At 38.1% G+C, this 15037-nt stretch overlaps 1 protein-coding gene across 1 annotated transcript in view; it reads right to left on the reverse strand.

The window, feature by feature from the left end:
* The window catches only part of CDK17 (cyclin dependent kinase 17), an 80012-nt gene that overhangs the window by 36283 nt on the left and 28692 nt on the right, over positions 1-15037 (reverse strand). Inside the window, exons 2-3 of the mRNA XM_054719380.1 lie at positions 5858-6004; positions 2030-2194 (exon numbers count right to left, since the gene is read on the reverse strand). Coding sequence (XP_054575355.1) covers positions 2030-2194; positions 5858-5975 — 283 coding nt within the window. The 5' untranslated portion in view covers positions 5976-6004. The remainder of the gene's footprint in view (positions 1-2029; positions 2195-5857; positions 6005-15037) is intronic.

A 15037-nucleotide genomic window follows, 5' to 3' on the forward strand; every position in this document is an offset into this window, starting at 1 on the left:
AGCATATTAATTTCAGACTATAAATAAAAATTTGAGTACTCCCTGACTCAACAAAAAAACTGCTCATGTCATTAACAAACAATTGCAGTTCCAACATGAATATTGGTTGATATTTTCATTTCCGAAACAATGCAGTCTTATGTAAAAATTCCACTCATTTGTCATTGGTGTGAGCAACTTCTTTGCTGAATCAGGTAATAGTTTTTAAATACTAGACGAATATTTATTTCTCAAATTGCTCAAGCTTTGTGCAATTCACAATGTAAAAGCTACAGACAGAAGGCATTTTTAAAATGTAATCTCATTACTAACATTGTCAACATCACTTTCCTTTTTTTTAATGTTTATTAATTTAAAGGGGAGAGAGGGGAAAGGGACAGAGGAAGAGAGGGGAGAAAGGGTGGAAGGAAGGGCAGGAGAGAGAGGGGGGGAAGGGGAGAGGGGGGAGAGAGAGAGAGAGAGAGAGAGAGAGAGAGAGAGAGAGAGAGAGAGAGAGAGAGGGAGGGAGGGGAGGGAGGGAGGGGGAGGGAGGGAGGGAGAAAACATCAACCTATTGTTCTCCTCTCTATGCACCCATTGGTTGGTTCTTATATATGCCCACAACCTTGATGTATCAGGACAACACTCTAACTGAACTAACTACCTGTCCAGGAATCAACATCACTTTAAGTTTAGACCAAGGGTCAGCAAACATGATTGTTTTGTATGGCCCTTGAACTAAAAATTAACAATCATTTTTGCTTCTTTTAAAAAGGGCTATTTTAAAAAGAAGAAGAATATGCAACAGAGACCATATGTTGTGCACCTGAAAAATTTACTATTTGGCCCTTGACAGAAAATGTTTGCCAACTCTTGGTCTAGACAATTAACAAAACAATAAATCAATTCCTGATCTGAAGTGTTTTTTAATTTCTGTGGGTTAAGTACTCCCGCCATGCCAACTTCAAGCTATCAACATGACATTATTTAACATGTATTTGGGAAGACATATGTAAAACATTACATAGTATTTTGACTATATAGATACAATAGAAATAAATAACCCCCAAAACACTGGTAATAGTAAAGTATAATAAAGTAATTAGGAAATAATTATTTAAGTATTCATTCCCATTGTTTTCAACTTAGCTTACCTAATTGCAAGTTTGTATAACTTAAATTTTACTAATGGCTATGTTTAACAATCAACTTATAAAATTCCTGAAAATAGCTTACCTAATTGCAAGTTTGTATAACTTAAATTTTACTAATGGCTATGTTTAACAATCAACTTATAAAATTCCTGAAAATTTAACAGTCATCTGTCATGAACTAGTTTGAATCGACTCCAATACACCATAGAGTTATACCTCTAGGGATAAAGGCCACACTCAATTCCCATAGATAAAACCTCACTGTAGATAAACTCACACTTCCAAAATTAACAAAAGCCATGAAGAAATAATCTACCAAGGAAGAGTAAGCAGCAGACAAGTGCTCTCAGAAACTTCGGTAAATATAATTTTCATAAGACTACAAAATAATTACACTTAGTTATTTTAGAATAAAAACATAAGCCACCATCAAACAAAGACCAAAGAAATAAATAGATCTTTGCAAGTATACATTTTTCCTAGATATTTAAAATGATAGTAACATAAGAATAACAAATCAGGTGCTAATCATATACACTAATTATTGTACTGGGTTATCATATGGTGATAATCTGGAATTACCAGGTATAACCCTAAATTAGGCATTACCTCAAGCTGCCATATCTTTAAATTTTGCATACTCCTCTCAAGGGTGCCATTTTCTTCATGGTGGACAGATTTTCAAATGTTACTACCTCTCTAGAACCTTCCATCTTTCTGCTCTCTCTTATTCTCAACTTGATTTTTATCTTACAAATCAGGTAATGCAAGACACATCAGATAATAAAGGCTGGCTGACTTCCCTATACCTAAAACCTACTAGCTTTGTACACGACCTACAGTCAGAAAGTTAAAAAAAAACAAAAAACAAAAAACTAAACAAATAATTCAATTACCTAATCTGCTTCCATTTCTGGGCATTGCCATGAAGGAGCCAAGGCTTCCTCCAATAACACTATGTGGTCTCCGCAATGGGGGCTTCTTGAAGGACCCTGTGTACTGGTGTAGGAAGGAATGCATGCTGTGAGAGGTTGGAGGCCTGCCATTCTTCACAATAGGCTCTGTGGTTCACAGCATCCAAAAATCATCCCATTAACAGCCCAAGGTCCAGGAGCACATGAAAAGAATTAAGAAAGCAAAACAGAAAACAAAAGTTATAATAGAGATCATTACATTAACCTCATTTCTTAAGCTATCGATACAAAGTATTAGAATTAAAATAATTTATATGAAAAAATACAGAAAATACTGATTTGAAATTGGCTTAGTATTGATCTATTTCTTATATAGTCGAAATTAGTTAGCAATCACCACACTACTATAACTATAGAATTTTGATCCACTTGCTTATTTTAATATATCTCAAAACTATTTCCACACTAAACCTATATTTACTGATTGCCTACTGCATGCTGTAGAAGATGAAAAAACATGGCCCTGGCAAGAAGGAACTTATATCCCTATTTGCTAAACATTCAAAAAAGCATGTCAATTAGTTAATAAAACAGAAATACTTAAGTACAGCTCAATGCAGAGGTTCTGGGCAGTGCGCACAGAGACCCTCTGGGTGGGGGGTGGGGGGTGGCGGCCAAGGGAGGGCGGCCTGTACTCCCCACATGGCGGCGGTGGCAGCCGTGAGCATGCCAAGTGTAGCCTGCAGGCCGAGCTGAAGTAGTGCCTGCAGGCCATCAGCGCCAAGGAGTGGCTGTGCAAGTCCTGCCTCCTGGCCCAGAAGGTGCATGATCACAGGGATAGCCACTGTGGCGGGCCAGACTGATGTCCTCCTGGCCGCGTCGCAGGGGTTTGCGGATCTGCGCAGCTGCAGGCCTCCAGTGTGCGCATCCTCTCCTCCCCCCCGCCACCCCCCCCTGGCGTGTGAATGTCCCCCAGCGAGCCGTCACCTATGCACGGCTGCAGCAGTCTCGGACCATGGTGCACACAAGTTCCCTCCTGCCCCTCCGCCGCACTTCCATCAACCCCAGTATGCCTACATCCCCCACAGGACATGCGCACGCCCCCTCCGGCATGCTCATGTCCTTTGGAGAGTGTCTGGTTGTTCTGGGTGCTGAGGGTGGGCGCCTGTGAAATGACAGTGAGAGAGTGGTGATGCCCTGTTCCCTTGGAGGCCAGTGCAGCGACGAGATCACCTCCATGGGGCTAATGCAGGTGCTGAGGTGGTAGCAGGTGTGGACAGACACACCTGGTGGGCGCGGGCGGCCCTCGCTGCGGTGCCTTTGGTCAGCATTCAAGATCAGGAACCCAGAGGAGTCGAGGAATTCCGTCCTCTCAGTGAAACAGTGGGCTAGTCAGGGCAACTGGAGAGGAGGAATGTGCACTTTGGGTGCCGGCACCCATGAGCGAAGGCTGCCCTGACTGAGCCTTGCTTGCTTGGGGCCTAGCGCACTCCTGCTGGGCAGCGGGTGACAGGATGTGCTTTTCTGAGTTAATGAGAGAAAACATTGATTCTCCTGCTGCCCACGAAGGTGGAAAGTGGAGTGGGGAGACATGCAGGGAGTGAGCAAGGTTCCCTGTCTGGGGGTTCCAAATCCACCATTGGTTCCTTTCACCGCTGACTAGAGATATACAGGGTGTCCCCCAAAATGTATACACATTTTAAATACCTACTAATTCCAATGGGTTTAAGCATGAAAAGAAAGAAACAACAATGGAGCTGTCATCTGTTAAAAGTGCGGGCACAAACCGGCAGTCGGACATTACCCAAGGGGTCCCGGATTGGAGAGGGTGCAGACTGGACTGAGGAGCCCCCCTCCCACCGCCCCGTGCAACAATTTCATGCACCGGGCCTCTAGTGTTCTGTAGTTATGGAAGATGTAACCAAAGGGGAGAATGCAGAGAAGGGTACAAGGGACCTCTCTGGACTACCTTTGCAACTTCCTTTGAATCTAAAATTATTAAAAATAAAAAATTTTTAACTTTATTCTGGTTACTGCTGGAGAAGAGATGACAGAATCAACAGAAGACTATTACAGTACTCTAAGCAATAAATAATGGTGGCAGAATCAGAAAATGGAAAGAATCAAGCAGACTTAGGATATATTATAAATTAGAGGCCCAACGCATGGATTTGCAATCCAGGACCCCTCGGGGGATGTGAGACTGCTAGTTTCGGCCCGATCCCCGCAGGCCAGGCCAAGGGACCCCACAGGTACATGAATCCATGCACCGGGCCTCTATTATGCATATAAGATCTTTGGTTAATCTCTCCCCGCCCTTCCCCCTCCACCTCCCCCCAAGATTCATCAGTCTGTTCCATGTTTCAATGCCTGTGCGTTTGAGTGTCAGTCAAATGTGTGAAACGTCATATGCCTACCTATTATAAGTGCCCTCAATACCAGGGCAGAATGTGGTAAATCTATATATATAAAAAGCCAGTGACTGTAAAGACCGGTCGCTATGATGCCCACCGTGGCCAGCAAACCAGCCCGATCAGGGGGTGGGGCCAGCCGGCCAACCTCACGACCTCTCCAACCCCGATCAAGAGTGGGCCGCCGGCCAAACGCCCCCTCCCCTACCCCTACCCGGCCCCACCCCAGATCAGCCCCCCCAACCCCAATCGGGGACAGGGCCCACTGGCCAATGGCCCATGGTCCCTTCCCCCAGCCAGCCCAGCCCTGATCAGGTCCTGATCGGGACAGACCAGCCGACCAACCTCCCTCCATCTCCTCCTCCCTACAGGCCAAGCCCTGATCCACCCCCATGGGGCTGGGCTGGCTGGACCCCACCTGTGCACAAATTCGTGCACTGGGCCTCTAGTATAAAATAAGAAAACAGTAAGATTCACTTATGTAATGAACTTTGTCTTCTTCCTATTTTTTGTTGTTGTTGATTTCAGAGAGAAAGGGAGAGGGAGAGAGATATGTAAACATCAATGATGAGAGAAAATCATTGATCGGCTGCCTCCTGCATGCCCCCTACTAGGGATAGAGTCCTCAACCTGGGCATATGCCCTTGACCAGAATCAAACCCAGGACCTTTCAGTCTGGAGGCTGACACTCTATCCACTGAGCCAAACGGGCTAGGGCTGAACTTTGTGTTCTAATAGTCAACATGCATATATAAAGTTATAAACTATAATGAAGCCTCAAACAGAAATTTCACATACTTACTATGCACTTTTAAGCTGTTTTAACAGGTTATAAGAAAACAAAGATACTTAAACTTTAATTTAACCTTTTGCACTTGGATGTCGAGTGTGACTCGACACGGTTAGCATCGGTAGCAGCTTGTATGTCGAATTGTATTGAATGTATCAATAATTTGAAATATAAAAAAATCCAAATAAATAAGTTTGTATGAAAAGAAACTCCAGTTTTTTATTCTACTGCCATGCTTTGTAAAATCTGGGGTATTTAAAAAGTTAAGTCCCGAGTAGAATAAAGGAATTGAGAAAAAAGCAAGCGAGTGCAAAGGGTTAAAAATAGTTACTTAACCAGGATTATATTATACAAGGTATTCTTATTTAAAAACAAATAAAAATGGAAAGATAAACGGGACAGAATTCATCAGGGTTAGAGACCAGATACAGTAGTACTTGAAGTAAGACAGGAACATTCCAATAAGCAAGCAAGTTGTGTAGTCTTGTTTCCTAAGAATTAGGGACCCATAGGGGAAAATAAACAAAAGAAAGCTATCAGGAAAGTAAATTGCATTCTATTTATAAATCAAAAGTGTAAAGCATTCTTCCCTCCCCCCCAAATATTTACCATTATCCTTGCTGCTATTTTCTTCAATAGTCATTTGTTCAGCCAATTCAGACAATGATTCATCAATAGTCTGGCTTCCTCGAAGTGTGAGGGATAACCTTCTCTTAAATTTTTTCATCCTATCGATTGAATATGACTTGAAATATCCTGAAAGAACAGAACAAAATGAACACAAAATTAAAGCCATGAATATTTTACAGCTCAAGAAAAACGCTGTTCTACATTTATTAATAATTTTCAAAACAGAAATGAGACATTTCCACTTTTGCCAAATATCATAAAATTCAACCACTTCTTTAAAAAAAATCCCCTCACTCCAATTAATGTTATATTTATATAAAATCATTAGAAGAGCAGGAATTCTACAAACTAGAATTTGAGATTCTAGTATCACAATTATTTTTAGGATAGAAAATTTTCCTAAAACATGTTTTTAAAAAACCAATATAGTGAAAATATCAACACTATTTTGATGCACAGGTTCTATCATTATAAATAATCATCATCATATTAGAACCAGTCAATGATATCTTTAGATAAGGAGGAGGTGAAGAGGGTAGGGGAGAGAATAATAATGATGTTTGACACTTTGTGAAACAGGAATTTTCATTTAGCCAAGATATTGGGGATTTGTTTTGTGGGGGTTTTTTGTTTGTTTTTGGTTTTGTTTTTTGCTTTGATTATCAGGAGTCTCTTTCTGTTATCATAACAATGCCAAATGATACAAATGCCTACCCCACACTTTCTTATTTCTTAACTCGTGTAGTCCTCCTAACACTAAAGAGTAGACTATACTATTTCATTTTCACAAATAAACAAATAGGCTCAAAGAAGTTCCCTGACTGAAGTCAAACAATTAATGATATAACTGAGATTTAAAACTAGAATTACCATTTACCTTTTTCCTCCACATTTTAACATCTCTGAAATCAGGATGTATCTAACAATTAATAGGATGTCAAAATATAATTGACAGCTTTCTTCTTCTTTTCTTTTCCCCCACAAATAGGATTTTTTATTAGTCACCAGTAAATGTCTGAATTTTAAGCAGAGTATTGGATTGGGGACTCATCCATCAACTCATTCAACTTTATCACCTGTCTTATCCTCAGTAACTTTTCCAGAACTTCTACCTTCACCATGAAGCTCCATGAATTTTCCCAATTCAAGCTTTGGCTTCTGCATTTTGACTTTTCTAACAAAGACATCATGGGGCGGATAGATTGACAAGCTTTTTCTATGCCTTTTCCAATGCCATCTGTAATCAATTTATTGATCATGTCTTTCAAGTCATTTGTCTGCACCTCTTGGGTCAAGACAAGAGGGAACCCAGCACAGAGTATGTCATCTCGCTTCTCTCCTGAATCTTGTCTCTTCAACTCTTTATTGAATCAGAGGCTCTACAATGACTTCAAACTCATTTTTTCACTAGCTTTTCAACTATTCTCAGCAGAAGCCTCAGTCTGACACAAGTTGCTCCATCATAGGCAGAAATGGAGGTTTAGATGAGATAATATGTGTATTTCTCCAAGCAAGATGAATTTATAGGAGGCAGGCAGTAAATTGTAAGAAACTGTAACTGCAGAACAAAGTTAGTCTTTATAATCCTTACCATTTGTTTAAAACATACTAGGTATTTAAGGTGAATTGAGCTACTGCCAATTTCATCTACCCTTTCGTTCCTATAAGAATTTATACTAGAGATATCTTCCTTTGTAAGGCATCAGAATTTGTGCAGGAAAGGGGTAACTCTTCAAGCTTGGGGGCTCAAACTCTGCACATCCCAAAGAAAGGATTAGCCTCTGACATGTTTCTGGGAGATAATCTCTGAGCCCTTGGAACAGTGCTCGGGAAACTGTGGCTCGAGAGCCGCGGTTTGCCGCTCTGTTGACTAATGAGTTGCCGACCACTGACCTAGACTCTTGATTCCAATAATTACAGGCTGTTGTTGTTCCTTGTGATTAAGCCCCTATCCCAGTGGTCGGCAAACTCATTAGTCAACAGAGCCGCAGTTTGCCGACCACTGCCTTGGAATATCCTGCCTGATAAGTCTCTTTGTATACCTGAGATCTTGGGCCATGCCAGATAATTTACGTCAATAATGTAAAATATGGTAAAATGGCTGTTTTTGTGTGGCCTCAGGTTTGGGCCACACTATATCAGTTTGACCTTTGGATAGAAGAGAGATGAGAGAAGCTGCAAATTAACAACTGAAGACAATAATGTGGGTATATCCATGGCTACAAAACTAACCCCCAATAAAAACCCTGAACACCAAGACTCGGGTAAGCTTCCCTGATTGACAACACTGCATATATAAGGTTATCACACAAGGCGGCTGGAGGAATGAAGCACTGTCCATGAAACTAAGTCCACTAGGTGAGGATAACTGAAAACTCATACATGGTTTTTCTTGGACTCCACCCTACATGCCCTTTTCCATTTACTGATTTTAATCTGTATTTTTCTGCTATAATACACAATAATCGTGAGTTCAACAGCTTTTCTCTGATTTCTGTGTCCATCAAGCATGAGTGTGGGTCTTAGGAAACCTGAACATGCTCAGTGCTTGGAGCACTGGCCCACAGACTGAAGGGTCTTGGGTTTGATTCTGGTCAAGGGCACGTATTTCAGTTGCAGGCTCAATCCCAGCCTGGTCGGGGCAACCAATCGATATCTCTCTCACATGGATGTTTCTCTCTTTGTGTTTCTCCCCCTCCTGTATAAATGGTATCATATTGTGGCCCTTTTGACACTCCCAATAATAAAGTATTTGGACACGAATTTACCTTATAATTCAAACTTCTCTAATATTAAAGGACTTATTACAGTGGCAATTATTTTATGTTTTTGAAAGTCATAAAACAATTTCTTGTTAATATTGCATAATTTAAAGAAAAAGCTAAAGATTGTCTGTTTTTTAAAATGCCTAAATTACTTCTCTTTAGGTAAAGAAATAATTTTACATGTACAACAAAATTGAGCATTTTAAAGTCTGAATTAAAATCCAATACTGAAGTGGCAGACTAGTACTTTTCCACCCTGCTGTTGTCAATCTTTTCAAAATATCAAGTAAGAGTAATATTACATCACAAATATGGCTTTAATTATTTCTTTCTAACATTTTCTACAGTGACTATGGCCTTAAACTAACCTGTTCTAAATGAGGTGAACTCATTAACTGACATGTAAGCAAATTTTCTATTATTTTTCCCACAAAAATTAAATAATGAACACATCTAATGCTCTTTAGGACACTTAAACTAACCATACTTAATTAGAAATAACATTTAAAAATTAAGTTTTTTCGCTAGAGACACAAATTTTTTATTTGCATAAAATACAAAGTTATTATACAAAACACTGACAGATGACTGAATTAAAATTTCAATCATGATTAACAGGTTTTCCCACCAAACACTTAAATATCTTAATCCTTTGGTTGAAATCTGAGGCTGTTTTTTTTTTCCTTTAATAGTAGTGATAGTCAAACACACAAACCAGAAAGGATTTTCCTCTATCCATTAGAAAGATAAGACTACTGTGACACGTAAGATGCAAAAATGTCATAACGGAAAACTATTAGGGTTAATCACCTCACCAAAAGCAACCAGAACCAACTGTCGTGGACTCTGCCACCTGAATAGACACTGATAACAACCAGGAGAGTGCTTGCCAAAGGCTGCTGATCTAAATAGGAAAACCATATATGCAAACAAGTTAACACTGCCCATTCCTTAGCCCTGTCCCAACAATGGAGATAGCAATCCACATTCTTAAAGCAGCTGCTTGGTGCCAGGGCAGAGAGACAGTGAGGAACCTTCACAGCAAAAAATTTGAGATGAGTGTTGCACATTTTAATCAGTCTGGTAGATCCCTTATGAGACTGTCATAAATGGAGACATTTGCCTTCCTTTAGGCCTTTTCAGACTGCAGGGATTCCTGCACCAGCAATTATTGGAAGATACAGAGAGGACAACAGTTTTTTGTTGTTGTTTGAGCCAGATATTTTAAAACATCTTTGTCAGGTCACTAGTTGACTGCAAAGATAACTGAATAAAAATATTGGTGACTACATACAACCAGGAATACACATTTGCAAAAATAGTTTAGGAAAGTCACAAATGGATGGCAGCCACGAAACATCAGTGTAGTGGGAGAATCTGGTTTCCAGAGTTAACACACAATGTTCAAATCTCAAAAAAATTGACAAAACACACAAACAAGAAAGCATGGCCATTCACAAGAAAAAAAAAGCATGACAGAAATCATTTCTGAAGAAGCTCAGAATTGAAATTAGTCAAACATGTTAAATCAAGTGTCCTAAGTATTATAAAAGGACTAAAGGAAACCAAGGACAAAGAACTAAAGGAATCAGAAAAACATATTTAAAAAAATGAAAATATCAATAAAGAAACAAGGATACTAAGACCATTAAATAGGGAAAGATAGTCATTTCAACAAATTGTGCTGGAAAAACTGGATTTATTCATTTGAAAAAGAATAAAGTTGGACCCTTATCTATGCCATATTAAAAATGAACCAAAGTCTAAATCTAAGAGCTAAATCTATGTAACTCTTAGAAGAGAACATGGAAGAATACTCATTATATTGAATTTGGCAATAATTCCTTAAATATGGCACCAAAAGCACAGGAAACAGAAAGAAAGAAAGAAAGAAAGAAAGAAAGAAAGAAAGAAAGAAAGAAAGAAAGAAAAGAAAGAAAGGAAGGAAGGAAGGAAGGAAGGAAGGAAGGAAGGAAGGAAGGAAGGAAGGAAGGAAGGAAAAAGAAAATAGAATAGAGGTTACGGGAATAAGAGGAAGTTGGCAATGAGGAGTTGTCTAGTGGATACTGAGTTTTTGTTTGGGATGATGAAAAAGTTCTGGAAACAGACAGTGGTGATGGCTACATAATATTTTGAATGTATTTAATGTCACTAGATTGTACACTTAAAAATGTTAAAAATGGTAAATTTTATGTATACTTACAATAAAAACATTTAACTATTTTGTCAGCAGGCATTTATATCAGTTTTTCACCAAGCCTAAATACAGCCAATACCTCATTTCAGTAGCATTTTATTTTTAAAACTAGCTAAATATTTTCAATGTGAATAATCAGCCTATACCAATTTTTAGAGACAGTAGAGTAAAATATTAGGACTAAAGCTTATGATTAGTATGGTCAAACTCCCAATAAATGACTATTGTTTCTCCCATCTTAACAATAAGAACAAATCGGACAGACTATAAAACCATAGTGTTTGAAAGTCAGAGAGCAGAGATGCAAAGAAAGAAATGAACTAAATTCTAGAGGGAATAAGCCCTTTGTAGAAATGAAGACACGGCTGGGGTCATGATGAAAGGAGTAAACCTGCCATAGAAGGGGAAAACTAGCCTAACTTTGTTTTTTCCCCTATTACATGCCTAACTTTTAACCAACTTTTGGCAAGACATTAAAATCCTGAGCAGCCTCATTCACAAAGTAAATCTGCACTTTCTCAAAAGGATTCCAGGTACCGGAGCAGCTTTTTTTTTTTTTTTTTTTGGGGGGGGGGGGGCCAGGGGGCAGGAGCTTGAGGAGGTAGGGTTGCAAAATGCTGGGACCAGGGCAGCAGACCTAAGAGAAAACTGTCCTCAAGGGGCACAGAGCCTTCACCAAACACAAGGTCATGCCCTAACAAGAGGGAGTCAGGGTATTAGGTGAATGACTTCTCTAGGGGTCAGAAAAGCCAGGGGTGGGGCTAAGGAGAAAAGAAAATGTCCCAGCTGCTCAAAATCCCAGCAGCTGGGCTGCAAAACCGAGATAGATCTCTTCCCATTTTACTAACTGTTGGCTGAGCTGTAAACACATGAAAAGATTACCTGAGTCTCACAGGTGCTCAGATCCCAAGCCCTAATGAAGGTCAAGTCCTGATTCTGCACCCAAAACATTTGATACCAGTAGTGATCTAAATATAACTAAAGCTGTAACAGAGTCCTGACCCAAATTAGGCTGTTTTCCTATCAAATATTATATTTCAGCTTTTCCTCCTCAATTATTTCATGAAGATTCATGTATGTAAATGAACGTAGCTATCCTTTTGAATAGGTGTTGGCTGTTCCACTGTATGGTTGTACCATGTTGCAGAAATGTTCTATGCTAATTGTTTTATCACACAGAATATTAAGAAAAACATGTACTCAAGGGTGAGATTTAAGAAAATTAATCTTTCACAGCTTCATCAAAAAACCTTAGTAGTGAAACTGTTTCTTTCCTGTAAATGTATGTAAACAAAATATCATTGCTATGATTTGAAATAAGGAGCCAGTAGTTTTACATAGCAATGCATATGCAAATGTTTATTTAAAACAAAAAAAAAAGGCAAATAATGTTTTAGTATTATGAAAATTTAATTTTGACCTTGCAGGCTCCAAGAAAGGGTTTTAAGATTTCAATCACACTAAAATCTGATAGGTAGGCTAGATTCCAAAATTTAATTCTAATTAACCTACTTAGCAACTGAACACCATAATTCAATAAGGTTAATGGTCAGCTTTAATAATAGGCATATAATCATATTATCAAAATTAACTATTGCTGAGCACAGGAAGAAGAGCAAGTTTGGGGTAGGAGGATGAATTCAGGATTGAAATTACTGGAACAAATTTAAATGAGTCTGGAAATCAGAAAAAAAGTTTAAAGTGGATTGAGAGTTATATTTATAAAACTGACTGAAAAGAGGAAAAATAGGTGTAATAAGAGAGAAGGTCAGAAACATGAGGAATATCTATAATAAATAAGTGGGTAAAGGAGAAGTCATCAAAGCAGTTCCAAAAAATAAATGGATCAAGAAACAAATTGGGACAAATGAAAGGATGTCAGAGTCAAATCTGGGCTAACCAACTCATTTTATGGTTAAGGAAACAGTTTGAAGAACCTCAAAAAATGAAGTGATTTGACAAAGTTTCTGAAAGTGAGAGTCAGGTCTTAAAATTCTACCTTAGGGAATCTCAATTCAGTTTTTTCCCCATAATACCAAATTTCCAGACAGTTAGTAAACAACTCTTTCCTCTTCTAACTACAGAAAAATTAGTCTAGCATCAGGGATATCAAGGGGGGAAAAACAGCACATGTACCTTCACTCCTCCAAACACTGCTCCTTTTGCAATCGTCACTTTCCCAGTAAAAGCCTATCATCCAGTGTGGTTATCTTCCCTTTCTTCACACTCTACCATCAACGCATCACCAAAACCTGTAGGCTCCTCCTTCAAATTATATCCAGAGTATTACCACATCTTACCATGTGAACTGCTAAAATTCTGATCCAAGCCACACTTTACCTAGACTGTAAATTTAGACCTAATCAAGCATGTCAAACTCACAGCCCACGGCGAGTTTGACAGGCTTGAGTCCTAACTGGTCTTCTTTCTAGATTCTACTCAAATATTATTTCCCTGGCCACCCTATCTGTAATCTACACCCAGATTACACTCTATCTCCCTTACCTGTTTTAATTTCCTCCATATCCTTATTGCTTGACATTCTAAAAATTGGTTTATTATTGATTCCCTCCACTAGAATTTAATCTCCTTGAGAGCAGGGACTTAATGTTTTGTTCACTGTTGTAGTTAATACAATCTAGCATTTAGTACAAAACCTGGCATTCAATAGCTGAATGAATGAATGGAGAGAGAGGGAAGGAATAGAGATTAGTCATCTTTTATAACATAAGATCTTTCTCCCTATCTAAAGCCAATTTATTATTAATTGTCTCATCAGACAGCTCTGCTTAGGTTTCCCCCTTTATGTTTTGCATTTATTCATTCAACAAACATTCACATAGAGGCTATACCATGTCCCAGACAATATAGGAGGCACTGAAGGTAGAAAGATAAATAAAATATAAATTCTGCCCACAACAAACTTGGGGAGATGTTATATATTTTCCAGAATTATGAAGCTGTAGTATTGCAGATGAGTATAACTCCAGGTTAGTACATAAATGTTGCTATAATTGTTACAAAGCCAAACAATTCATTCAACAAAGAGAATATTCAAATTGCTCTTTTCCTGAAAACTGTTTCACTAATGTGGTAACTTACATAAAATTTATTTTGATTGGCTGACTTTAATAAGGTTGTAATCCCTATAGGTACATGAAATGAAAAAGCCTACATACACATTATCCCTGGGATTCAATAACATTTTAGACAAAACTTAAACCAGTAACCGAGGAGCCTCTAACAGACTTATTAATGTTATATAACAGACTTAATAATGTTATATATTTATTCATTGGTATAAATATTCCCCCCAAACCTTCTGGTTGTTAGAAGATATTTTTATATTAAAAGTTATTTTAACTACTTTCTTTAAACATATTATTTCTGCATATTGCCTGTTCGGCTATACATTAAAATTAAAAATATAATTGAAATCTGGTTTCAAAATCACTCAAAATGTAGTTATTTTTATCACGAATAATCATCAATTGATCTATAGATGACAAATCCCCACAGAAAGGGCATTTGTTTGAAACAGCTGTTTAGTTTCAGTGAATTCAAAAAGCCATCTATTAGAAATGTCATCTGATGCTTTTGATGATAATGGTCTCACTCAGAGCAGAAGAGAGCAATTGTAATCACTTGAGGTAATGCCTCAGCTTAGCAAACAAATGGTTATACACAAAAAGCAAAAGGTCCACTGAAAAAGCAGCAAAGTTTTAGAAAGAAATTGGTATCAGAAAAATGTAACACTTCATTAATTTTTATCTTTGCAAATGGAATAAATTCTCTTTTAACATAATTATTCACTGCAGCCAAACTTATTTTACCAAATTCTCTGATTTTTAAAAACATTTAAAATGTAAAGCTAGGAGAGATACAACAAACTGTTTCTAAAACACTTGCTCTGCCAATTATCTCTAATACTTGAGAATCTTCATCTCTGGTGACTAGTGAAACATTACTATTCTAAAAAAAATTTAAATTCCTCCACTGAAATTCAAAAGCAAAACAGAACAAAATCCAAATTATCATTCTGTACCTCAGTTAAGTGATGAGAGCTCCTGAGTTTGTATATAAGTACTGTTATTTCTCAAAGTACAACTACAAGAAGGTAATAGTAGACTGATTACTCTTGGCTTCAAATAACTTAATTCCTTGAAAACTAATATTTTAAACAATAAAGGAAGTGCT

Source organism: Eptesicus fuscus, chromosome 7 (assembly GCF_027574615.1).
Source record: "Eptesicus fuscus isolate TK198812 chromosome 7, DD_ASM_mEF_20220401, whole genome shotgun sequence".
NCBI lineage: Eukaryota > Metazoa > Chordata > Mammalia > Chiroptera > Vespertilionidae > Eptesicus > Eptesicus fuscus.